At 44.3% G+C, this 26,742-nt stretch overlaps 2 protein-coding genes across 7 annotated transcripts in view; one reads left to right on the top strand and one right to left on the bottom strand.

Annotated features, from left to right (window-relative positions):
* The window catches only part of HDGFL3 (HDGF like 3), a 73,105-nt gene extending 59,338 nt beyond the window's left edge, over nucleotides 1-13,767 (top strand). Inside the window, exon 6 of the mRNA XM_049614335.1 lies at nucleotides 12,559-13,767. Coding sequence (XP_049470292.1) covers nucleotides 12,559-12,564 — 6 coding nt within the window. The 3' untranslated portion in view covers nucleotides 12,565-13,767. The remainder of the gene's footprint in view (nucleotides 1-12,558) is intronic.
* Nucleotides 13,768-13,975: 208 nt separating this feature from the next.
* TM6SF1 (transmembrane 6 superfamily member 1) overlaps nucleotides 13,976-26,742 on the bottom strand; it is a 30,824-nt gene continuing 18,057 nt past the window's right edge. For 5 of the 6 annotated variants that reach the window (XM_049614318.1, XM_049614322.1, XM_049614321.1 and 2 more), the window contains 4 exons: nucleotides 25,447-25,551; nucleotides 23,509-23,601; nucleotides 22,737-22,856; nucleotides 13,976-15,376 (listed from right to left, as the gene is read on the bottom strand). In XM_049614318.1, coding sequence (XP_049470275.1) covers nucleotides 15,185-15,376; nucleotides 22,737-22,856; nucleotides 23,509-23,601; nucleotides 25,447-25,551 — 510 coding nt within the window. In that variant the 3' untranslated portion in view covers nucleotides 13,976-15,184. Of the gene's footprint in view, nucleotides 15,377-22,736; nucleotides 22,857-23,508; nucleotides 23,602-25,446; nucleotides 25,552-26,742 lie in introns of those variants that run through there. The other variant, XM_049614324.1, reaches the window with a different exon arrangement.

The following is a 26,742-nucleotide window of genomic DNA, read 5'->3' as shown; positions in this document are numbered from 1 at the left end:
CGCTGTGATGGGCCTGGTTACTGTCTGTCACCAGACAAAGTTGCTACCACATTCCTGACTCTCTTCCCTGTGCTGTACTTGATACCCTCGTGACTTACTTGTGTTACAACCGGGAGTTTGTACATCTTAGTCCCCTTCACCTGTGTCCCCCGTTTCACCCACTCCTCAGTCCCTCCGCCTGGTGGTAGACGAAGTGTGCCTCCTGTATCTGGGACTCTGTTTTGTTATGTTTGTTCGTTTGTTTTGTTTTTTCAGATTCCACGTAAGTGACATCATACGGCATTTGTCTTTCTCTTTCTGACGTATCTCACTTAGCGTAATATACTCTAGGTCCATCCATGATGTCACCGGTGGCAAGCTTTCATTCTTTTGTATGCCTGCGTAATATTCGTGTGTGTGTGTGTGTGTGTGTGTGTGTCCACGTACGCACCATATCTTTGTCCGTTCATCTGTCAGTGGACACTTGGGTTGTTTCCATATCTTGGCTATTGTCAATAATGCTTCAGTTAACATAAGGTTGCATGTTTCTCTTTAAAGTGCTGCTTTCATTTTCTTCGGGTAAATACCCAGAAGTGGAATTACTGGTAAATCTGACTTTTTGAAGAACCTCCATACTGTTTTTCAGAGCGGCCGAACCAGTTTACTTTCCCACCAACCATGCACGAGGGTTCCCTTTTTTCCACATCTTGCAACACTGGTTACTTCTTACCTTTTTGATTCTAGCCGCTTCGGACAGGTGTGAGGTGGTTGCTCGTTGTGGTTCTGATTGGCATTTGCCTGACGACGAGTGGTGCTGAGCATCTCTTCACGTGACTGTTGGCCGTCTGCGTGTCTTCTGTCCTAATTTCCGTTAACCTGTTAGGTGGCGGGCAAGTCCGCCTTCGTAAAAGTGTTATTAGCAAAGGCACATTCTGCCCCTGGTCCTCTTCTGTTAGTCTTTTCTCTTTCAAGACTAATTGGACAGCGGCAAATCTCTTTGAAACAATAATCCACAAAATACACTCTGATTGTTCTTCTGTTAGATTCTGGTTTCAGCCGAGTTCTCGACTATTCTTGTCAGTACTGTTTACCTCTCAAGTCCTCCTTCATCCAGTTTTCCAAAATTACTCCCCAGTTACGATTCTAACGGCTCCCTTATCCCTCTTAGCCACTCAGCTTTACTCCTGCCTCTGAGGATCTTTCTTCTTTTCACCTCTTCAGTAGAGAGTCCTCTGTCATCACTTTTGCCAGCAGCCCTCCTGGGAACCATCCCTAACAGTCGCCGAGGGCCTGAGTACCTGACTCTTGATTTTCTTTTTATCCCACTTGCCGTCCCCACCCCAGGTGGCTTCAGTATGCCTACAGCAAACCCCCCACAACTTGTCTCTCCCATGACCAAACTCACTTCTGGCTGCCCCTCCTGTGACAGAGGTAAAGATGGTTTACACCTTACCACTCAGACTGCGGTCTATGGACAGATCGCATCAACAGCACCCGGCAGCTTGTTGGAAATGCAGAAGCCCAGGCCCACGCCCAGGCCTTCTGAGTCAGAATCTGTTTTAACCAATCCCCCAGGTCATTTATATGCACATTAAAGTCTGAGAGGCATTAATCTGCACCTTTCTGTTACCAGGCTCCAGAGCGTCGTCTCCTCGTCCTTCCTCCAAGGCCAACCCAGTCGTCCTGTACCTTTCTCTTCTTTCTCCTGCCTAGAAACAGTATCAGGCCTCCCTTAACCTCAAACATACCTCCCTTTCCCCACATACCCTGTTCTTTTCACTTTTCTCTTCATCTCTGAACTTCCTAAAGGAGTTCTCCTTCCTCCCAGCATCCACTTCCTCACCTGCGACTCACCCGCCTTACTCCATTACACTCGAGGTGCTTCTTCACCATTTCAGCGCAACTGCCCTTGTCGAGGTCCATGCTGATCCTCTCCCTGCCAGGTCCAGGGTCTTTTTTCGTCTTTATTTTACCTCTGCAGCATTTAGTGCCGTTACCCCTTTCTCCTCCGGACTTTGCTTCCAGGCCACCTCCTGCTTCCACAACCAGCTCGTCTCAGTCCCTCTGCAGAGCTCCTTCCTTGGCACGCTACTCTTCTGAAAGCTTCCCCGCGTCCATCTTACCCACTCTCGTGGTTTCAGCTGTTTTCGATATATTACTGATGACTTCCCACTGTACCTCCTGCATTGTAGATCCATTCTTCTAACCATTTATGAAACCCATTTCTACTTGAACATCTTGAAAGCACTTCTGGAAACACTTGCCATTAGCAGTAGCAACAGCAGCAGAGTCAGAGTCGTAATGGCTCACGGTTTACTCCGTGCCACAGATTGTGCTAAATGCTATCTGTGCATTGTCTCACTTAATCCCCACACAAATCCCAGGATGTAGGTGGAGGTCTCATCCGTTGTGTACCTGGGGAAACTGAGGCTGGAAAGATCGGCCCAGGGTCCCATAGCTGGTAAGAGCCTGAATGTAGAACGAGAGCCTGCGATCCATTCATTTTTTCATTCGTTCATTTAAATTGAAGTGCAGTTGACACACAATATTACCCTCGTTTCAGGTGCACGACATAGTGATTTGACAAGGCTCCCTTATGCTGTGCTCACCACACAATGCTGTCACAGTGTCACTGACTGTTCCCTGTCCTGTACCATGTCCCATGACTTACTCCGTAACTGGAGGCCTGTGTCTCCCACTCCCCTTCACTCATTTTGCCCCTCCCCTGACCCTCCTCCCTGGCAACCTTCAGTTTGTTCTCTGTATTTATGGGTCTGGTTCTGTGTTTTAGATTCCACATGTAAGTGAAATCATGATATTTGTCTTTCTTTGACTTACTGCACTCAGTACAATACATCCTAGTTCCATCCACATTGTCGCAAATGGCAAAATCTCTTTTTATGGCTGCGTAATACCCCATCGTACATGTACACCACCTGTGTCCATCCATCTGTCGGTAGACACTTGGTTTGCTTCCATAACTTGGCTATTATAAATAATGCTGCAATATAGACAAGAGTGCATATGTCTTTTTGAATTAGTGTTTTCATTTTCTTTGCTAGTGGAATTATTGCATCATACAGTTTTTCTACTTTTAATTTTTTGAGGAACCTCCATGCTGTTTTCCACAGCGGCTGCACCAATTTACATTCCCACCAACAGTGCGCAAAGGCTCCTTTTTCTCCACAACCACACCAACACTTCTTGTTCTCGTTCTTGTTCTTTTGCTATTAGTCATTCTAACTAGTGTCACGTGATCTCATTTTGGTTTGTTTGCATTTCTCTGATGACTGGTGATGTTGAACCTTTTTTCATGTGTCTGTTATCCATCTGGCTGGATGTCTTCTTTGGAAAAATGTCTATTCAGGTCCTCTGTCCATTTTTTCATAGGAGCTATTTTTTTGGTTTCGAGTTGTATGAGAAAGATAGATAGATAGATAGATAGATAGATAGATATTATATATGAGATATATAGATATATATGATATTAACCCCTTATCAGATGTATCATTTGCAGATATCTTCTCCCATTCTGTAGGTTGCCTTTTCATTTTGTTGAACAAAAGCTTTTTATTTTGGTCTAGTCTCAATAGTTTATTTTTCCTTTTGTTTCCTTTGCCTGAGGAGACACATCTAGAAAAATGTTGCTACACCTGATGTCCAAGAGGTGACTGCCTGTGTTTTCCTTTAGGAGTTTCATGGCTTCCTGTCTCACATTTAGGTCTTTAATCGCCTTTGGGTTTATTTTTGTGTATGCTATAAGAAAGTGGTCCAGTTTCATTCTTTTGAATGTAGCTGTTCAGTTTTCCCAGCAACCTTTATTGAGACTGTCTTTTCCCTATTGTATATTCTTGCCTCCTTTGTCAAAGATTAATTGACCATATAACTATGGGTTTATTTCTGGGCTATCTGTTCTGTTCCATTGATATACGTATCTGGTTTTGTGCCGGTACCATACGCTTTGATTAACGTAGCTTTGTAGTATATCTTGGAAGTCTGGGATTGTGGTACCTCCAGCTTTGTTGTTTCTTAAGATTGCTTTGGCTGTTTGGGGTCTTTTGTGGTTCCATACAAATTTTAGTATTTATTTGTTCTAGTTCTCTAAAAAAATGCTTTGGTATTTGAATAGGGATTGCATTGAATCTGTGGATTGCTCTGGGTAGTGTGGACATTTAAAAAAAAATTTTTTAATGTTTATTTTGGGGAGACAGAGACAGAGCGCAAGCGGGGGAGGGGCAGAGCGAGAGGGAGACACAGAATCCGAAGCAGGCTTCCAGGTGCCGAGCTGTCAGCACAGAGCCCGACGCGGAGCTCGAACCCACAAAGCGCAGGATCATGACCTGGGCTGAGGTTGGATGCCCAACCGACTGAGCTACCCAGGCACCCCTGGGTAGTGTGGACATTCTGACAGTATTTGTTCTTCTAGTCAGTGAGCATGGGATATCTTCCCATTTGTTTGTGTCTTCTTCAGTTTTTTTCATCGGTGTTTTATTATCTTCAGAGTATAGGTCTATCACCTCTGTGGTTAAGTTTATTTCTAGGTCTTATTCTTTCTGGTGCAACCATAAATGGAATTATTTCCTTAATCTCTCTTTCTGCTACTTTGTTATTAGTATGTAGAAACAACAAATTTCTCTGTTAAACTTGTATCTTACAACTTTACTGAATTCATTTATTCTAATAGTTTCTTGGTGGAGTCTTTAGGGTTTTCTATCTGTTATATCATGTCATCTGCATATAATGACAGATTTACTTCAATTTGGATGTGTTTGGGTTTTTTTTCTTGCTATGGCTAGGATGTCACTAGTATGTTAAAGAAAAATGGCAAGAACGGACATCCTTGACTTATTCCTGATCTTAGGAGGAAAGCTCTCAGTTTTTCACCATTGAGTATGATGTTAGCTGTGGGTTTTTCATAGATGGCCTTTATTTTGTTGAGTTATCTTCCCTTCATACCCACTCTGTTAAAAGTCAGATCCTTTTACTTTTCACCCATTTTTAATAATATATTTGTTTTGTACAAAAGAATATATATGTAATATATGTAAAGTAAGAAACGTAGTATTCCAATGAATACCAGTGACCCTCCCACTCAACCCCAAAACTAAAACAGAATCATAACTTATATCTAATTACATATTCTTCCCTTGCCCCATCTTCTTCCTACTCAGAGATAACCACTAGTGTTGTATTTATTATTTCCTTTCGTTTTCAGAATTTTAACTCCTATCTAACATACAGGTATATATTTAAATAATATATTCCTTAGTTTCTCTCATTTTTGAGATTTTTTTTTCCCTTTGAGACAGATGCTTTTATTATCACTATTTTACATTTGTGGAAATGAGGTACAGAGAAGTTAAGCAGTTTCCCCATCATGCCGCTGATGGATGGCAGTGCTGGCATTCAGAGCCAAATGGACTGAGTCAAGAGTCCATGCTCTTAATCCCTGTGCCATACTGCCAGTCATTTGAGATTTTTAAGGAAAATGGTGACGTTTACGTACTACCATGCTTCCAAGAGTCCCTCACGCGGTCATGTATAGAAAGGTTTATTCATCTTTCAAGGCAGCATAATACTCGGTTTTGTGACTTTCATGTGTTGCTGGGCTCAGCCTCCTGCTTGCCTCCTGGCGCACATAGGCAAGAGGTCCCTGAGGGTAGATAAACCCAAACCGGACACGGCAGCTCGTGAGTTCGGGTCTTTAACTCTGCAAGATAATGCCAAGTTACGTTCTTAAGTGTTTGGACCAGTTTCCACACCCACCTTCAATGCACAAGTTCCCTGCGACGAACGTGTCACTGTCAAACTTGAAAGTTTTGCTCGTACAGTGAGTACAAATGATAGTCTCCACGCAGTTCTTTGACTAGTAGTGAGGTCGAGTTTCTTTTCAGATTTACCTACCACCCATGTTTGTTCTGCCGTGCGGTGCTGGATTTTGCATTTTTGCCCATTTTCCTGTGGGATTTTTTGCGTTACTGATCGGTAGGACTCGCTCCTTCACATATTCTGGACTCTAACTAATGGGGTTGGTATGTGCATTGTAGGTGCCTTCTCCACATCTGTGGCTTGTCTGATTTCTTATATACCTTTAGTTGAACAGACTCTCTGTTGTAGTCAAATGTCTCAAACTTCTCTTTTCGTGGTTAGCATTCTTCTCTTGTTTACGAAGCCTGTCTCTTTCCCAAGATCAGAAAGGTATGCTCCTATATTTCCTTTTTTAAATCATAAAGTTTTATTTTTAACATGCTACTGTTTAGTCCATCTGGAATTGATTTGGGCACAGTGCGAGGTAGGGTCCTGTTGCCTTTTTCCCACAGCGTCACCATTTGAACCGAAGTTGTCCCTCCTTTCCTCTCTGGTCTCAGTGTCCTCTGTCATATAGGCATGGCTCTATGTCTGGGTTCTCTGTTCAGTTCCTTTGGTCAGTACCATGCTTTTCATAGTGATAGCAGCTTTATAATGAGTGCTGATGTCTCGTGGGGCCAGCAGACTAATCTTAAACTTCTTTTCAAATATGTAATAGTCACAGTCCAAGATAGAAAAGCAAAAAGGGTTTTTTTTCTTGATGGGAGAATTTACAGCACACGTTCTGGTAAGAATGAGCCAAATGAGGAATGATCGCACAATGATCACGTAGGAAAGAGCTGCGCAAGCAGTGCTCCTCGGAAGACAAGGCACAGGGCCTAGTGCACGTGCGGGGGGGCTGCCCTGCTTCCCCCACTGCAGGGGGGAGGCAGGTAAGCGGGCACTCGGGGTGAGAGTTTGGAAGAGTCCTCACCTGACCGCGTCCGTTTTCTTAGGAAGCAAGGTCAGCATCTGAGAGAGGTGACGGGAAGAAGTGTTGGAATTTCGAGAGGCAGGAAATGGGACCGAGTAGGCACTTGGAAAGGGTGGAGTCCAGCTGCAAAGAGAGCTGGAGACACCAGGGGTTGCCGCTGACAGGCAGCCGGTGCTGGTGTTTGCACAGACAGTTCATCCTGTGAGCACCGTTCACAACACAGTCCCCTTGACTCCTGCCTGTAAGAGGCCAAAGAAGCCCCAAGTTCTTCTGACAACGTAAAATGCCTCCATAATTTTGCCCCCCAGAACGGTGACTTCAAACCATATTTGCAGATACAGTGTCCCCCCTTATCCGCAGGAGACAATTTCCAAGACCCCCCATGGATGCCTGAAACTGGATGACACGAACCCGGCGTATGCTGTTTTTTCCTATGTGCACGCACCTAAGATACAGCTTAACGTATCAGTTAGGCATAGTGAGAGGTTAATAACGGTAACTCAGAATAAAATAGAACAGTTGTAACAATATACTGTAATAAAAGTTAAGTGAACGTGATCCCCCTCAAAATATCTTCCTGGGCGGCACTCACCCTTCCTGCTCGATGAAGGATGAGATAAAGTGAAGGCTACTGCTTCCTGACCACACTTGACCAAAGAAGGCAAAACCGCCCATCAGGGGCGGGGGGGGGGGGGGGCTGCTGCACTCCCAGTGGTTGAGAACCGCCTGCCTGAGAAATAGCCGTGGGGGTGAGTGAGGTAGGGCGGAGAACGAGCTCTCTGGAGGGGAGAGCCGAGGAACTGAGGGGTCAGAGTTTTGGAAAGACCGTCTGCATGGAGAGACATCCCCAGTGATTATAATATCGAATGATGGTGAGGCAGAGCCAAAATCTGTAGGGAGTGACCCCAGGGGCCCGGAGGTGACTGCAGGCAGGAGAGGGGGTGGTTCACAGCATGGACGTTCAAGGTGAGGAGGGTTGGGTGAACACCGCCTCCGCCGCCGGGCCAGCAGTGCAAGAGCTGTGGCTGAGAAAAGAGGTCACAGGAGGAGCAGCAGCACGATCCCCAGGGAGAACCTTTCTTGTGAACAAGTTGGGGGGCAGAACACCTGAGAAACGCTTGTGGGGAATATGGAGATCTGCTGGTGGCTGTGATGTCCGAGGGGCTAGTGGAAGAGACTGCGGAACCTGGGTGGAAGCAGGAGAGCGTAAGGGACGAAGTCATAGGGGCGCCTGGGTGGCTCAGTCGGTGAAGCGTCCGACTTCGGCTCAGGTCACGATCTCACGGTTCATGGGTTCGAGCGCCGCGTGTGTCCTTCAGATCCTGTGTCCCGCTTTCTCTGCCCCTCCCTCACTCGTGCTCTCGCTCTGTCTGTCTCTCAGAAGTAAATAAAAACATTAAAAAGAGAGAGAGAGAGATGAGGTCATAGACTAACGTGTACTAACCTGACCGGATGAGAGTCTAGGAAGTGACATGCTCAGGAGCCCATCTGTGGTCACTGAGATAAGCCTAAGGACAGAAGGATAAAAGGCTTGATAGTCTCGAGGCGTGGGGGTGTCGAGGTCACACGTATTGGTAAGGGTTCTTACCAGGAACCCGCAGAGTTCCGGGGCCCCCCTTCGGGCTCCGTCCTCACTGCTGCCAGGGGAAGCACAGGGCAGAAAAGGGCTCACGCGGAGCGTCCCTTGTCGATTCGTGGGGCACGACGGAGAGGCTACTGATCTTCGCGACCCGGGTCCCGTGCACTGATTGGCTCGGGGCTGCCGTATTGTTTCTCTCCACGTAACAAATTACCTCAAAACTCAGGGCTTCACGTAGCATTTATCATCTGGCATTTTCCCCTGGATGAGGACTCCAGGCAGGCGCAGCGTGTTGAGTCCCTCGTCTCAGGGTCTCTGCAAGGCTGCGATTAAGGTATTAGCAGCCGCTCAAATCCTTTTGAGGCTCAGTTGGGGGTTGGTCCCCTTCCAAGTTCACTCAAGTAGTTGTTGGCAGGACTTAGGTCCTCACTAACTTTGGCCAGAGGCCCTCTAGGTTCCCTGACACATTTGCCTCTCTATAGGGCAGCTCCTACGTGACAGGTAACTTCATCAGCGAGAGAGAGAGAGAGAGAGAGAGAGAGAGAGCGAGCGAGCTTGCAAGACAGAAGCAGGGGAGGGGGTCACACAAGGGTATGAGGACCAGGAAGCAGGACTCATTGCAGTGCCAGAAAGTTGCCCATCCCCAAACTAACCACAGATGACAAAGAGATTGAAACTGTCTTGGACCAGTCAGGCTCTACCCCCCCCCCCCCCCCCCCCCCCCCCGCTGGAGCTAGAGTCAGGTCCTCAAATCACAAGGCCACACAGAGTAGCAGGGAAGGGCAGAGGATAGAGTAAATATCGGGAGGACACCTGCCACGGTCACCATAACCACCATGTCCATGCTTTTCTTCTTCGGGCTCTGAACCCGCTTTCTTTAGCAGAGGGCCAGCAGAGGGCCAGCTACTCTTGCCCTCGAGATCGAGTCCAGACTCCTTACTGCAGCACGCAGTGGCCTTCGCACTCTGGCCCCAGTGTATCTTTCCGGCTTCATCTCTCACCAGTTACTCTCATTTCTTCAAAGCCAGGGGTTCGCCAAACTTTTTGGTCTCAGGACCCCCTTAATACTCTTGTAAGCAATTGAGGGCCCCGAGAGTTTTTGTTACAACCATGGATATTTATTGAATCAGGAATAAAAACAAATTTGAAAATGTTAATTTAAAAAATTTATTCATTATAAAAAATATTCATTGTTTAACATAAATAACACATTTTTATGAAAAAGAACATGTTTCAGAAAGTTTTGTTTTGAGAAAAATGACATCGTTTTACATTTTCTTTTTTAGTTTTTATTTAATTTTTAGTAATCTCTAAACCCATGGGGCTCAAACTCATGGCCCTGAGATCAACAGTCGCACACTCTACCGAGTGTGCCCCCCACGTTGTTTCACATTTTAAAAAATTTCTTTGTTTGGCTTAATAGAAAGGGCTCTTACATCTGTCTCTGTGCTCAGTCTCTTGCAATACGTTGTTTCCGTTGAGGTATGTGAAGGAGCTGTGGCCTCACACAGACATGTGGTTGAAAACGGAGATACGGGCGAGTGTCCTAATAGTTTCTCCAGATCATTGCCGACATTCTTTGGTATTAGACCAGCTCTGTAAGTGGTAGTTTCTTAAAGGTTAGTTGCGGTGTGGAATCCGAACTTTTCTGTATTCTGTTAGTTTAGAATCCATTGGACAGTCTGGCACTTTGAATGACTTTTACCCATTTGGAAAATGCTGGTTTCCTGCATTATTTGGGTCTTCCAAATATTTCATCATGAAGTATTTTTAATCACATTTTTTAATATTTATTAATGTTGAGAGAGAGAGTGAGCGTGCGCACGAACTGGGGAGGGGCCGGAGGGAGGGAGAGAGAGATTCCCAAGCGGTCTCCACACTGTCATCTCAGAGCCCTACTCAGGGCTCGAACTCACAGCCCGTGAGATCATGACCTGAGCCGAAATCAAGAGTCAGAGGCTCAACTGACTAAGCTACCCAGGCGCCCACAATCACGTTGTTAAATATCAAGTATATCTTGTCAGAAAAACCTTCACTGGGGAAATTTTGATCATGGAGGATGTAAGTTTTCCAGAATTCTAAGTTTCACTTGAAAGCTTGGATGTTATTGTTGGCAACAAATACTGCCACTTGTCTTCCTTGATGTAATAGGCTCATTTCATTTATTTCTGACAGAGTGTCTGAATAACCATAGTTTATCTGCCGTCATTTTTTCAAGTGAAAATGGTGCTCCAGGGAAAGATCCTATGACTTATACTGTCTCCTGACTTCTGCTGTGTTTGGGCTGAGCCTCTTAATGTGCCTCGAATTCAGATGCCTCGAGAGAGAATCTGATTGGAGTAGTCAGCCATTGTCTGCTGAGGGTGGCTTGGCACAGAGCACGGCAGCTGGCACATAAGGAACCACTTCCGGCTGCTTCCTCGGAGGAGACTTCCCGTCTAGTCAACACCCCGAGCTCCATGCCCAGAACGTATACCATTGTGATTAGCAAGATTTTTTTTTTTTTTTTTTTTTGAGAGAGAGCGAGAGAGTGAGCGTGCACCAGTGGGGAGGGGGTGGGTAATGGGGAGAGGGAGAGAGAGAATCTTAAGCAGGCTCCATGCCCAGCACAGAGCCAGACATGGGGCTTGATCCTAGGACCCTGAGATCATGAACTGAGCTGGAATCAAGAATTGGACACTTAAGCCCACTGAGCCACCACCCAGGCGCGCTAGCAAGATACTTTTTTGATGCACAGATGCAAATAGAGTGATTATGGTATGAGAAATTTTTAAACATGGATTCATAATTTGCTTTTAAGCACCTATTGACAGCACCTTGTTTAAAGACCAAAAAATTCCCCAGGTCCTTAAAGTTGTGGTTATATTCTGGTACCACTGCTACTTTGTTTCGGGCATGAATTCTACTCTGATGCTGCTGTGGGACCATCTGTTCCAAAAATGTTTTTCAATGTGCATTGAGTAGTTGTTACTATGAATTCTCTACCAATGTAAACATAGATTTTATTGCTTTCCACATTGACATTAATAAAAAGACACTGTTAAATAAATGTCCTTGGTTAACAAGTTTTCATTGCTTAAAATGGGTGTCTTCCTCCTTCACAAAGGAGGAAAATCCTCCAAAGGCTGTAAGTGTAATGTATCTAGTATTTTTGTCAATAAATAATTAGGAGTCACTAGTCCCTGTATTTTGCAAGTTCACAGATTTTAAGTAGATTTTTATTATTTTTTTAAAGTTGGCTGTCTCATTCTGGTAGGAGCAGAGCAGGCCAAGAGAAATATATGTCTGGCATCTTGAGGTTTAGTACCTTTTCCTCTTTACTGATATGTGGTACATAACGAACGCTATAGATTTCGGCTGTATACTTGAGAACATACCCATGAGTGAGCGCACTCCTTGCTCCCAAGCAAGTTTGTTCACTCAGTGAAGGAAAAAGAATGGAAGCAAGGTGTTTTAGGAAAAAATATTGGGGCCTGAGTTCCCTCTTTCATTCATCCCTTGAGAGCATTACGAGGGGGTTAATGTATTTGGGTTAATGATGAAGAAAACAAAAATAGCCTCCCTATGAGGAAATGTAACCTGACACAATTTAAAGTAGGACCCAGATTGAAACATCATTCTTTTAGGAAGTGGAAATATTTTGTCACACAGATGTGCCATCTAAATTTTAAAAGAAATCTCGACTTCCTTTCTCTTCATACGTCTTGATTTTGTTAACACTCGTTATTTCTTCCAGCCGCGTGTCCCAAGTAATTAAGTTATAATACATGATAATTTGCATACATTCCAAGTGCTTTTTAAATTTTAAGCAGCTTACCTTTCTAACACTCCAGTCCTCACAAAGATGGGTTATCTCAATTTCTCCATGGACTTTACCCCAGCAATACACATTGTCCTGAGTTGTATAGAGTGCACACTACTCTGGGCCCTGCCAAACAGTAGACAACGTGTATTGTGTCCTTTTGGGTTTTTTTTGGTTTTTTTGTTTTTTTTTTAGCGGGACACTAAACATGCCCCAGCGCTTCCTCCAGGTTATTGAACTGACAGGTAGTAGGAAGCAAAGCCTCACGGGCTATTCTTGCTAAGTATTATTTCCACTGCAGTACAGATTAAAATCTCAGAAAATCCCAGCTATATACTTTATAGGTATGGATCGCTTTTATTGTTAATATCCTAAGTCATCTAAAGGCTTGTTTTCTTTCTTTTTTTTTTTTTACAGACCTAACTACCATAATGAATGCTGCATATTAAGAGAAACCACAAGAAGGTTATACATTTGGTTGTCTAATAATCTTGGATTTGATATGAACCAACACATACTCCTTGTTGTCATTGACAGAACCCCAGTTTGTATGTACATTATTCACACTCCTCTCTGTTGTGTTTGGGGGAAAAAAAAGACATTTTAGCCTTTTTTAAGGTTATTTAATTTCATGTTATTTGGTTGCATGAAGTTGCCCTTAACCACTAAGGATTATCAAGATTTTTGCACACACTTCTACATGTCTAGGATCCTTTTCTCAAGGCGGCTGTGTTCATCATTCTCCTGCCTTGACTCCACTATCACCAGAGGCTCAGTTAAAGATAAATTAGCATTTTCTTAAAATGACCACTCCACATAATGCTTAAGGGATTTCTTCTCTGTGACAGAACCCAGGAACCAGTTCCTAAACACATAACGTTGGCATATTGAAGATAAAATTGAAATTGTCCTTCAGTTTTGAGGCCATGTGTAAAGTTTAACCATATTGTAAAATATCTATTCCGTATTAGAAATAGCTAGTCAACAGCTTATACTTCTCAAAACTCATCCTGTTATGTACACAAACTCAGTTTTTATATGTGAAGTTAGTGAGTCCTTTTGTGTTCTTCCAAAATAAAGGCAATGATTTATTTTTTCCCAATGCCAATACAATTTGAGCTAATCACTCAAGGTGGATACTTTACATTTTAAAGCTGGAATCAGCAGTAGCCCTATGGGAAACCAGACAAAGCATTGACTTTTAAATGAACCATTGTTTTCTTTTGGAGCTAGAATTAGAATAGTTGATACTCATCCACAAACCATTATTATGTGTACATTATTGTTGCTATTGTGATAATAGAGAATTTTATTTATTTTTATGCCAGCTTATATTGTGAGAGCTCATTTAGTCAATTTGGGTTTTATCAATCCTGTTATGCTTGTCCTTGGACCATCTTTCGCGTATTCGAGGTTTGTAGTTGAAAAGTTTACTGTAAAAAAAAAAAAATCAAAAACAAAAAAATGTATTGTTTTTACAGAATAAATTTATTGGAATGTGTACTGGGAGTAAGATTTGAGGTTGTAAACAACTAAGTTAGTGTAATTTGGCTTTCTATATGTAATGTGAGGTATTGTAATTCGTATATTAAAGCAAAAATTGTTAACAGCAAGTTGACAAGAGAATCAAGTGCAGGTGAGGGTTTTCTTTTTCTTTTTTTCCTTTTTTTTTTTTTCTTTTTTTTTGAACACTCGGGGTTTTAGGTTTTTTGTAATCATGGGGGAGGGAGAGGAATGGCTACATGATGGCTTGCACGTCTCAGATACTATTTACCAGCTCAGTGGACCCTAAATGCGCACACTTGACATTATCCATGCGTGGACTTGGACTCTGTTTTCTTTTTGTTTTCTTATTTTGGTGAAGAGCTAAATAAATAACATGAAGAGAAAATGTGAGAAGTTCTAAGAGCCCAGGGCCATTGACGATGGTGGTGGTGATGGGATTACGATTATGGCAGCCAAGGGTATGAAAGCACCAGTCTACCTACCCCTCTAAGGCTCTGAGAAGGCGGCTAGTATTTCTGGTTTGTTTCTCTCGTGTAGCAAATTGTAATTTTTCTCTATACTCATCATTCCACATATGAAAAGTTCATTAAAAGACACTAGGGATGCCAATCCAGTTCTGTTTCCTCGAAGAGTACTTTTTAACTTTGAATATTTTACTTTAATTGTAAATTAGTGAAATTTAATCAGTTCCTCGAAAGTCCTGTCCATTGCTCACACTGAAGCATAAGGAGAATGTAGCTGACATTTTGAATTGGAACATGTAACTGACAGATTTTTAGAATAAAAATCCTAAAGACTACAAAACTGCTTTTGGAAAAAAAGTACAAAATGGTTCCAATTCATTAAGATTTGTTTTCATAAAAGGCCAAAAATAATTTATTAAAAATATACACAGAAATACAATAGAAATATTTCCAGTCACCAATAAAACAGGTATTCATTAAGGGTACTGATAAAGTCACCGATCCCTCCTTAGCCATTTAGACTCACAAAAATTTTTTTATTAAAAGCAGTGTTTATAACAGCAGTGAATAATATACTTTCCTTGGGAAAACATTTGTCAAATAACATTTTAAAATAATGTGATAATTTGCTTTTTATATTGAGGTTGATAATGATGCATATATATCTTATATGCAAAAAGTATTTCTCCTGTATGTATCTGCTGTTCTAAATTCCTTAATATGCACAGGCCATATTCACTTCTGAATAGTTTCATTTTCGTGCTCACTATAGTAGGAGCTAAATTGTATATGTTTACAGTTATATTTAATATGTGCAGACAGAATATTGAAATAGATGGTCAGGTTACTCACAAATAATTTTGAATAGATTTCTTTAAACTGTTTCTCAACTTCACTTATCCTTCAAGAGAAGAAAATTTACCCACACAATACCATGTGAGAGCTCACACATACAGTGCGGAGCCCGAATTTACATATTTTTAAGTATCGCTGTATGGGAAGGGAGTAAAATCGGACAGAAGATCAGTACCAGGAATAAAAGTCAGTCATCTAGAGAGGAAGAAATAATACTTTTATTCAACTTTTTCATCTGCCTTTGTTTTTATAAAGAACTCTGGTTTGTAGATACAACGATAGGCCAAGAGCTGAGGAAGAACTCCATATGCTATGTTTAATGCTAGAAAGAGGCTTTTCGCTTCTTCAGGGACTCTGTAGACATAAGCGGTTCTAGCATGAAGAGAAGCACCGATGTGAGAAAACTGAGCCTGTTGCATTTAAAGAAAAGGGGGGAGGTCAGCATGAGCTCTGTGTTCAGTCGGGTTCACAACGTGTTCTGGACGATTCATTCAGACCATGTTTCCTGTGCCCTCAAAACCAGTACTTTCAAACAATCCACAATCTTCAGGACTTCACTGAATTCAGGACCAGTCTTAATGTAACGACTCAAGGAAACTATACCTTCCTTCGCTTGGCTTTATCATGCCATGCAGTGCCCCTTCCCAAACACTAGTGGCTCAATTTAAAAGAAAAACTGAACAAAATCTCCGTTTTGGTTTTTGGTTTTTTTCCCCCTGATTTGCATTCTGGAGATCCTAAACACTCAGGCACTCAGTTGTGGCTTACTAAGTGTGTTCGGCAAAAATGAAGGAAGTACAGAGCTTAGAAAGCAAAAATATTTTTATATAGCCGTTTAAAGAGAAGCAATGGGGACCTCAGCTTCACTAATCAGTCTTTTCACCTGTTCCTTGGAACAAGAGCCCAAAGCCCTTCATTAACATGTTTTTTGTTTACTTCTTCACGTTTTTGTTGCTTATGCAACTTTAAAAACTACTAAGGGTTGTTTCGTCGGTAAGGTTGTTACCAACGTGGGTGAGGGTAGGATTATGGTTGCTCTTTATAAAATGGCATGTGTACATGCAGGCGACCTCTTCATATCAAGTTCTCCTTTATTTAGCACAGCTTGTCACCATAACCTGAGACCAGTTTCCCATTTGTACTTAAGTACTTGTTCATAACATACATTCAGAATGTATCTTGTTTGATACTTTTCATAAGCACAGGGAAAAACTATTAGAAAAGGCTTCTGTGTGAGGATTTCCTCAGCATTCTCATGTCCTTACAGAACACAACCCTGCAGTGTGTGTTTTCATATCTTACTGAAATCCACGCTGTACGTGAATAAAGGACTGGAAGTCTAAATATAAGAAGTGATGAATTATTAGTTCATCAGGATCAAAGTGGAAAGAAGTCACAGAGTCACAAGAATGAAAAACTAAATAATTCGCTTTAAATACATACAAGCTATCTTACATTTCCTTCCGTATGAAATCAGTTTATTCTGCGAAGTGGTTAACAGACAAAATTCGGCTTTTCCATGACAAATAAAGGATGAGCTTTCACAAGTGGCACTTGTATGGATTTGTGTCCATCGCAGGTATTTTAACAGATTGCTGCTACGTCCTGGGACCTCTGGTACAGTCTCGCTACTCTCTGGAGATAAGCGGTCAGTGTGATGTGTCGCGAGGACCACAGAAATGGCCTGTGTACGCCCTCCGCCTCGTGCTCCACGAGGCTCGGCAAGGGCTCTGCCCTCAAGCACGCGTCCCCCAGAGCAGGTGCCGAGCAGAGCCCAGCAGATGGGAAGCGTCCCATCTGCTGGGCTCTGAAGACAAGACCCGGAGAGTCCGGGGCCTTCGAGAGGCTGCCCCGGGGGGCTGCTCTTGTACAGTCCTGGGAACACGGAGCAGGAGCGTGGCCCCTGTCGTTAACCCTATTTTTCCCTAGAGCCTCTTCTGAACAGCAGTGATTTTCTGAATTAATATAACCAAACTTCTGGACTAGGGGCCAGGTTTGAACCTTGATTTTCAAAAATGTGGGTTTGCTGTCTCTATAGACACATGTACTACGTCACAAAAGTCACCACGTTCGGGGAAATGCCGACCGTTCTTTGAGAGACTGAGTGATACGAGCAGTCGTGCCTACTTGCACAGGGGAACCTGCACCAAGTCAGTGATTCCGTAGGCTCTCTTCCTGCACTGACTAGTGCAGTTAATACCTCATTTTCAAAATCAGCAAAAATCATTGGCAGCATTCCAAAATGGTCATGTCCTTAGAGTAGACTGTAAGCCCACCGGGCAGGTACTGTGTCTAATGTTTTGTGTGGCGCCTCTCGCATTGTTAGAGCTCAATAAACGTTAATCAGTAATGGTCTTGTGACTGTCAAAATACAAACAGCTTCCGCAAAGCATTTCTCTATTTTTATACCTATTTCCGTAGGCCTCCTTTCTCCAGAATCCTCTAACGAGGGCCCGAGCCCAGAGCCCAGCGTCGTGCAGTTTCTAATGGGTGTGTTGCTGGTGGCCACGCCTTCCTGCTGAGTGAGCACCCAGCCACAGCTTCCTCCCTACGCACGCGGTGTCCAGTGCCCGGCTTCTGAAGTTTCAGAGAAACCTCAGCCTCCCCTGAGGACAGTTTCCTGCCTAAGCACGGGGCTGCTAAGGGCCTGCACGGTGTCTCGTGGGTCCTGTTCCCGCCGGCACACAAGGCCTCCTGACGGCAGGGCTCAGAGCCCAGCCGGGCACCTGGTGCTGGGTCGGTGGCTCAGTTGGCCTGGGGCTGCTGAACCGACTGTCACCCAGGGTGACAGGTACAACCTGTAGAGCCCAGAAATGTCTGCAGAATTCAGTGGTGTGAGGTGGAGTCTCTCGTCATCTTTCTTATCATTCTAAATCTGTTTTCACCTTGAACGAATTTAAAAGGTCTGCTTTGACTTTTTTTTTTTTTTTAAAGAAATGGATGATTGGGATGGAAAATGAGGCAATAAAGGCAAAGAACGGTTACATTTTAATAGCTCTCTTTTCTTATGTTTATAGAGACAGCCTGGAAAGGATGACTAAAAAAATCACAATCTCGGTTCCAGAAGGAAGAGCTGAAAGTATTATGTGTCCACATGAGTATCACAGGCCAAAACTAATGTGAACATTGGGGCAACAGCCAGGCTGTTTGGCCGATACAGCAGAAGTAGCTAATCCAGAACTATGTTATTTTTTAGGGTTTTCTGAGCAGCACAGTCCAGTGGTTAAGAATTCTGAATCTGGAACCATACAGAGTGCCCAGTCCCAGCTGTACCACAAGCCAGCAGTATGACCCTGGGTTAGGTATGTAACCTCTCTGGCTTCCTCATCTGTAAAAGTAGGATAATAAGGGCACATTGCTGTGCCGGTGCAATGAGTTGATCTTTGTGAAGTGCTTAGGAGAGTGGCAGGTGAATTCCCTGCCCATGACCTGGGATTCTGCTTGGCTGAGAACTCAGGTGGGCTCTTCGTTTTCAGATCCCCTTGCTGACCTTCTGACAATTTTAAGACTGTCTCCACCAAAGGATAATCATGTGAAGACTTTAAACCCAAAGTCTAACCTCGATACTAATTAAAGGTGTATCGTGATGAATTACACTGGAAGCAAATTATTAAATAGGACTTGCATTAGTATCCCAGCTATCCACATTCTTCCTAAATCTTTTAGATATTTCCTAAAGGTTTCCATAAAGGCGGGGGGGGGGGGGGGGACAAAATTCGCCTCCAGCAGAGTCAACTCTACAACCACATTATCCACAGATAAGCTTCCAGACCCTCGTGTGAGGAGGTCCGTGGCACCCGCGCGGCCAGGGAGTCTGCGCAACAAGCGGGAAGGGCCTGGCTGACAGAAGCAGGGCTGTTGTGTTTCCATGGGTGTTGCTGGGTGCGTGACAGGCTCCCTGCCAGGCCTGCCGTGAGTCTGTCCCAGGGCTTCCTCCCAGCATCCTTGATGCTTAGGTAATAATGTCCGCACATTACCGTTTAGGTACTAACATCCACACGTGGCCACAGATTAATGAATGAATCTTCTGAGCAGCACAAGGCATTTCTAGACTCCCACTGGGAATCTTCTACCAATAAGAGGAGGAGCACCAAAAATCTGCAGCTCATTCCATGCCAGGCACCGTTCTGAGCCTCTTACATGTATTATTACCTCACGTGATCCTCAGCAGCTCTATGACAAAGGTCCTGTATGATCCTAACTTTACAGAAGAGGAAACCGAGGTAGCCAAGGTCACGAGCCCATCAGTGACAGGCTGAGCAATAGCCAGTCTGTCTCCAGAGCTCATGCTCTTAACCATCTTGACTATATTGGCTCTGATTGTTTTCTTTTAACTTCCAGTGATATTTTAGCAGAGAACAATTGTTCAGTTGCTAGAAAGTACTAATATATAAGTGGGTCTGAGCAGCCTATTTCAAACTAGATTTGCAACTTTAATCCTACGTAAGAATTTTATATGAAGAGACACTTGGGTTCTGAATAAGTCCCCACTGGAACTCTTTGGTGTAAAAAATGTGTCGTGGTTTGATTTGATTTTGTTTTCTTTTACTTTCTGATTGATATTTCAATTTCTGAAGGCAGGAGGTTTGGCAGATTCCTCCATGATCTGAAGGCAGGGGCTCAATAACTAACATGTTTTCCACTGATTTGTACTGACCTAGGAATTTTTCAAAGATTTGTTTTCCTTATTAAATCACATTGACTCCTGGGAGTTCACTAGGCCTTTCAAGAAATGCAGGTTTTGATCAAGTTAGGGGGTTGGGAATGCACAAAACCCCTAAATGAGGAATGGCCGTTTTAGCAAGCTAGGGATGTTAGTCGGGGTTATGGAGGGTGTTTTCTGTGATGAATGTGTCACCCTCCCAAAGTGAGAATTCATTTCATGAGCAAGTATTGGCCAGGTAGGAAACAAATCACGTAACAAATTCAGCGTTCTCATTGCGTGCGCTGTTGTGTTATGATTTGTAACTTTTCCTTAGGCTGAGCTCTCTGAATATGTAAATACTAAAGCCAAGCCAAGAGTCATGGAAATGTCAGACACAACAGTTCTCGGATGACAGCATTCTACTGGGTCGGGAGAAACATCCTTCTGACATTGACAGGATCTAGTCTGTAGCTTCCAGCTGCCTTGTCCAAGTGGGCAGTGACAGATGAGCCCAAGAGCTCCTGCGAGGCCTGGGGGTCTGGCTGAAGCTGCTGACTGCGGCCCGGGGCTCTGCCATCCACACTGCCCTTCCCAGAACCACCTGGCTGGAGTCGTGGGTGCCTGTCTGCAAGCTTAGCCCTCCCCAGCAGGTACAACCCAGGGTTAGCCCTAGTGCCCCAGGTTCAAGCACCCACTTGCCCCCAAGGTATGACCTTCCCAAGCCTCTTGACTGCTGACTGCCCACGTGACTGGGCCTTGACCTACTTTTCCTGCCTCTTCCTCCACTTGTCTCCCGAGACTTGACTGGGTCCTACACCTGGCCTCCCTCTTGTCAGCCTCCTAGATGATGACACCCTGTGTTCCTGCGGCGGGGGGCAGACCAAGCAAGGCACAGGACACACAGAGGAAATCCGATCGTGTCCAACCCTGAGCAAGCTGATGATCCTCGAAGAGAGGGGGCCGGTAAGAGTGAGCTGAGCGGGAGCCCTCTCCGGGAGAGCTCAGGAGAACGCAGCCAAGAAAATCCAGGCCAGGGCTCACTCTGCCCTCTGGCCTGCTGCACCCTTCCCCAGCCTGACAGCCCACAGAGCCCGCTCACGTGTGACCACCTCCCCCCCCCCCCCCCCCCCCCCCCCCCCGAGGCTCTCCGGCTCCTCCGTGCCCATATGAAGTCTTGCCTTGTGCTCACTGCTTGAGCCATGCCACTACCATGGCTCGCTGCTTACAGGAGAAGAGAGAGAACAGTACAGAAGAAGATGGGCCTTGGGGTCAGGCAGGATTCCGTGCCCCTATTCCCCTATTCTGCCTGCCATTTAGTAACTGTGACCCAGGCGAGTAACAAGCTGTCCTCAGCCTCCGCTCTCTTAGCTTTTAAGAAATCTGCAGGGAGGATGCTGTGTGTTCACTGCACGGTTCCAGGGCACGGGCACACGGGAGTGCTGTGGGTTCACTGCACGGTTCCAGGGCACGGGCACACGGGAAGACCACCTCTGTCTGCTTCCGTTGCAGCCGAGGTGGTGCCAGACCTGGCTGTGGAAACTCTCCCACATGATCATCTTTGCACAAGCAAGGAATAAAACTTTAGTGTGTTAAGCCACTGAGTATTTGCTACCCCGGCAGAGCACACAGCCTGTCCCTACCCAAGTAGGTAAGTAGAGCACAGCCTGCTTTGCCAAGTTAGAGGAGAGCTCAGACCAGTGCAGGGCAGTGGGCTGGAACTCACTGGGGTTTGAGGGTTACTCTGGAGACAGGACTAATGACCTAGTGATGGGCTAGATGGTAGGGGTGAGGGAATGGGAAGGAGCTGCTGAAAGCGGGGGGAGGATCTGTTTGCAGGCCGCGGTGGGGAGAGAGAGGGTGTAGGAGGGTCAGGAGTCCTGTTTTATTTAGACACCAACTCGGAGATAGCCGCGTGAAAACACGGAGTTTGGGATTAGGGATAGGAGTCTGGGGACAGCTGGAGCTACAGACAGAAAATTGGAAGTCAGCTTATAGTTAGTATGAAAGATACGGAAATGAAGACCTCTTCAGAGGTCTGCTAAGAGGGTAAATCTTGGTTCTCTTCCCCTTCAGTCCTCCAAGGAAAGAACAGGAACCCTTGCTCTGGATGCTGCATCAGCTTTTTTGATACTAATATTCTAATTCTGTAATTAAGAATTACCTCAGGGGTGTCTGGGTGCCTCGGTCAGTTAAGTGTCCAACTTCAGCTCAGGTCATGATCTCGCAGTTGATTCGTGGGTTTTAAGAAAATTTTTTTAAAGACCTCAGACTGGAAGGATTTAGGCCAAAGGATTAACCCATAAATACTGTAGCTGTTTTTCCACCCTGTAAATTCTAAAGTGTTTTTTTTGCCATCCCAGTTACTATAACCAGGAGCATAATTAACCATACATGCTGACAGTTTCCAGGTGAACCTCATTCTTAGGCCGGCTTGAAAAGAGCAAGATGCAGAGAATGATTTTAAAAAGATGAATTCATTTGTTATTGTTTTTATTTATAGTAAGAGGGGGGGAAAAGATAAAATCATTTAATAATTTTCTTCCTTGTTCCTAAGATCAGTTTGTTTTGCTAGTTATCTTGTAAAAATGTGCTTTGTATAATAATACAATTTCCTAGATAAATTTATTCCAGTTCAATGAAATAAGCATTCACTCTAGGGCAGGGACTTGGCTAAGTTGCAAGAGGAAAGAATGGAACTTTCTCCAAACCCACTTCCCTGGCTCAGGGTACTGTCATGTAACAGAATTCTGAAATCTTAACTTTAGAGAGGCATCTTAAAGATAACAGCTCTCAAGTATTTTTGTTCAGAGCCTGGGGAAGGGTCCTGGAAGGCTGTGGTGGCACCTGCTGGGTATGTGACCTTGGACAAATCATGTAACCTCACTGGGCCTCAGTTTCCTCATCTGTATAACTGGATGGCACAGCAACCATCACATACCTAGTTACTGTGAGATTTAAATAAAATGCATGTGCAGAAACGTCTTCCAAAGAACCGTAAAACGAAAGGGGATGTGTCTAGTAACTATTTCCTACTCCTTAAACACCAAGCAGAGATGTTTTGCAGATACTCAACAATGACAGCCAAATCCCCAGCGAACTTTCTTAATAGAGCATATTTTGGGTACCTGGGCTAGACCTCCAGCATGTATCAGTGTCACGTCAGGCATCCAGGAGCATCCAGGAACCACTAAGCCGTAAAGCGCAATCACAAAGTAAGGGACAGAATAGAACAGGTATGCTAGCATCTGTATTGAACAGAGAAAGAACACCGTCAGCAAAGTAACAGTTAACCGCACACGACGAAAAGCACAAAAGATTGAACATTTCTAATTCCCATCTCCTACGTGGATCCACATGCTCCCATTCTTTTTTTTTTTTTTCTTTTTAATGTTTGTTCATTTTTGAGAGGAAGAGAGAGAGTGGAGGAGGGGCAGAGAGAGGAGACGCAGAGTCCGAAGCAGGCTTCAGGCTCTGAGCTGTCAGCACAGAGCCCGATGCGGGGCTTGAACCCATGAACTGTGAGATCATGACCTGAACCCAAGTCGGATATTTAACCAACTGAGCCACTCAGGTGCCCCCACATGTCCCCATTCTTCAAGAAAGAAAATTAACATTAGAAAAATCTGAGGCTTGGGGCGCCTGGGTGGCTCAGTCGGTTAAAGCATCCGGCTTCAGCTCAGGTCATGATCTCATAGTCCGTGAGTTTGAGCCCCACGTCAGGCTCTGTGCTGACAGCTCAGAGCCTGGAGCCTGCTTCGGATTCTGTGTCTCCCTCTCTCTCTGCCCCTCCCCTGCTCGTGCTCTGTCTCTCCCTGTCTCAAAAATAAATAAAAACATTAAAAAAAATTTTTATTTTAAAAAGAAAAAGAAAAATCTGAGGCTTCATAACTACTTGACCTGGATTTTAGGATAAGCAGCAGGATCCTTTAGATAGGGCTCTTGAAATTGTGTATAAAATCGGCAGAGCTCAGCCGGGCAATCCAAAGCAATCTGAGAAGAAAAACGAATTAATTATAAAGTCATACTCACATCTGATTCTTATGGTTTGCTGATAAGGCTAAACGTTCCAAGTACAGCCACAAGCTGTTCAACAAAAACTGTGTGTTGTAGAAGGTCATCAGTAAAAGGGAAAGAAAAGTCTACAGATCTACTCTAAGGACGTGAAGGAGAGTTAGGAGAGGAGCAGGAAATGGCTATTACTCTGTTCTTGCTACCTTCTGAGGACTCGGCTTAAGGATCTAGACTTCAGCAGCCAAAGCACAGCTCATGCTGGATTACCAGTTTCACTTCCTGGAAATCACTAGCCCACTCTTAAGAAAAGCCCGTTCGTGTTCACACCAAATTCATCTTACTGTGCTTTGCAATATTCCAAAAATAGCATCCTCCTCTCCAGCGAGTGCCTCAGAGTATATGGCCTTTAGGGGCAGTAAAGGATAAGGATTTGAAAGCAGAGTCCTGTGTGAAGCCACATCGTGTGTCCACTTTGAAAGGAAACACAGAACAAAGTGTCTCTGGCACATTACGGGGTCCCCTCTGAGTCACTGCCCTCATGCATCACCCCTCCCGTCCACAGCCATAAATGTCGTCCCACCTAGATCACATCCATGGACACAGACCAGTGGCAGAGTTGGTAAAAATGGACCCCAATTTAAAAGCCCGTCTGCCTAAGCCCCGCCCACCGAGTGTGCAAACACCCACATGCACACATTTTTCTCCTGTGTGAGAACAGCTGGGGCTCATTTTGTTGTTCCTGTGTTTCTTTTAACTTTGGGAACGACAGCAAACTAACTAAAGAACAGTTTTGGGGGTGCCTGGCTGGCTCAGTCGGTAGAGTTTGCGACTGTTGATCTTGGGGTCGTGAGTTCACGCCCCACATTGGGCATGGAGATTACTGCGGAAAAAAAACAAAAGTTTAACTGCTCTGTGGTCTGAGTAAAGCCTTGCTTCTTTGCATTTCTTCCCTGGGCCACTCCTCCCGTCAGCCGACGCTACTGCAGGAAATTTCTGCTCTCCTGATAGAGACAGCTCTTAAGACAGCCTCTCGCGCTGATCCCAGCCAGCGGCACAGGACCCCAAGACAGTGAATCAGCTACAGCAGCTCACACTCGGCTCCCCAACTGTTGTGCAATGCCAGCAGCCTTAGGACAGTAACTGCCATTGACGATGCGTATAATTATCCGTATCATTCCGGCCACTTTTCTTTCTTTCTGCTAAAAACAAATCACGAAACTGGGGCATCGCCAAGGATCGCCTATTGATAAAAAGAGTAACGCCAACCGTTTCCTGAACACTTACTACGTATAGGGCCCTCTGTACGTGTTTTGATGTCTATTATCTTAATCTTCAACCCAATACCATTAGGTAGGTACTGTTATTTTATAGCGAAAGGAACTGAGGTCAAAGACCCTAAGTCATTTTCCGAAGGCCATACAGCAGGTAAATAGCCAAGATGCTAACTCCTTCTTCTAGGGACCTTCCTCAATCCCTGAGAACACAGCCTTACCGGACTCTTCAGGTATCACCCTTCCCAAAGACATTTACATCAGAATCAGAAACATTCAAAGAAACCAAAAGAATGAAACTCTAATGGCTAATTTTTCAGGCACCCTAAAACGGGGGAAGGAAGAGACCCCTGGGTGGGGCTTAATCCAGGGACCCGAAGGAGGTGGTGTCCAGGGATGAGGCAGGGGCCACCCTGGAGGGAGGAAGGCCTGGGGGTGACCCCCACAGGTGGGAGTGGCAGCAAGCAGGGCCAGGCCTCCAGGCTCTAGAAAGTCTGGTTAAATATGTATTTCTCTCTTTTTTTTTAATGTTACTTTGATCTGTTACACTTACCAAGCCTCTAAACAGACAGAATCCAGTTGCCAGGAGGAGACCCACGACCAACATTAAATCAAATGGTCTTCTCAGCAGGTCCTTTGCTTGCACTTCTTGAACGACCTAAAATAGAGTTTGTAACCCATGAGCAGGCCCAAAGCGCCAAGAAAGAGTCTGAGGTCTACTGAAGCAGGAGGGCTGAGATGCTGGACAGGGAGGGATTCATGTCCTAAACCACTAGGCACGTAAGTTAGGAAAATCATGTTCCTTCTCTCAGCTTCCAGATTACTCATCTGTGAAATGAGGAGATTGGGCCAGGTCACCTTGAAGTTTCCTTCGAACTCTAGGAGTCCTTAAAGTTTTCTTGAGATAGCAGTTTTGTGATTATCATTACATGAGATACGCTCATTTTAAAAGTAAGGTAAACCATAAACCCATCACACTATAGAGTCACTATATTTTTCCCTATATACGTATACATATATGTAAATTTATGTATATATACACATATATATACAGATATACATACATACACCACATTTATATTTTACAAAATTATGACTTTACGTATAAATTTGAGTGTTCTTTTGACACTCAACATCTACCTATATTATAAGCACTTTGCCACAGTATTAAAAACTCTCCTAAAGCTTTTAAAATCATGTGGAAACAACATACTGTAGCCATTCTCTCACGAGTGGATATTTATGCATTTTCACCGTTAATGTGATGTTGAACAATTCTGTACATAAGTCTTAGCATCTCTCTGATGATTTTCTGAGGGTAGGGCCTTAGACGCGGAATTTAAGGGGTTAACTATTTCAAGGCTGATAAACACTGCCAAATTGCTCTGCAGAGCGATTCTGAATTTATTCCTCTCAGCACTGTGTGACCGTGTCCATTTCTTCCTGGCCACCACTGCGTTTTAACATTTAAAAAATGATCATGAACAGTTGTATGTGTCTTACGACATGAACACTCCATTGAGGCACTGACATGGAGACTTTAAAAGCAGCAGAGCCCAAGGCTATGGTTACTGCTTGCTTTTTCTTTTTGGCTACCCCCTGGTTCCTCAAAAGGATGTTAAGGGAGCAGAAGCCAGCAGTGCCCCAACCTGAGTTTACTCAGCAGGTGTCTACTTGTTTACAAATGAAGTGTTTGCAAATTACAATGGATGTTAATGAATTCTACGGAAATCTTACAGTAAAATGAGTATGAGTAATCACGGTCTGATTATCTCTGGTAATTCATATTTTCATATATCATTTTGCTTAAAGAATCTTGCCTGAGGATCTAATACCTATAAAAAGGAAG

This window comes from Panthera uncia (assembly GCF_023721935.1).
Source record: "Panthera uncia isolate 11264 chromosome B3 unlocalized genomic scaffold, Puncia_PCG_1.0 HiC_scaffold_2, whole genome shotgun sequence".
Classification (NCBI taxonomy): domain Eukaryota; kingdom Metazoa; phylum Chordata; class Mammalia; order Carnivora; family Felidae; genus Panthera; species Panthera uncia.
Note: the sequence above shows the minus strand (reverse complement) of the source record. Positions and strands in the feature narration are given on the sequence as shown.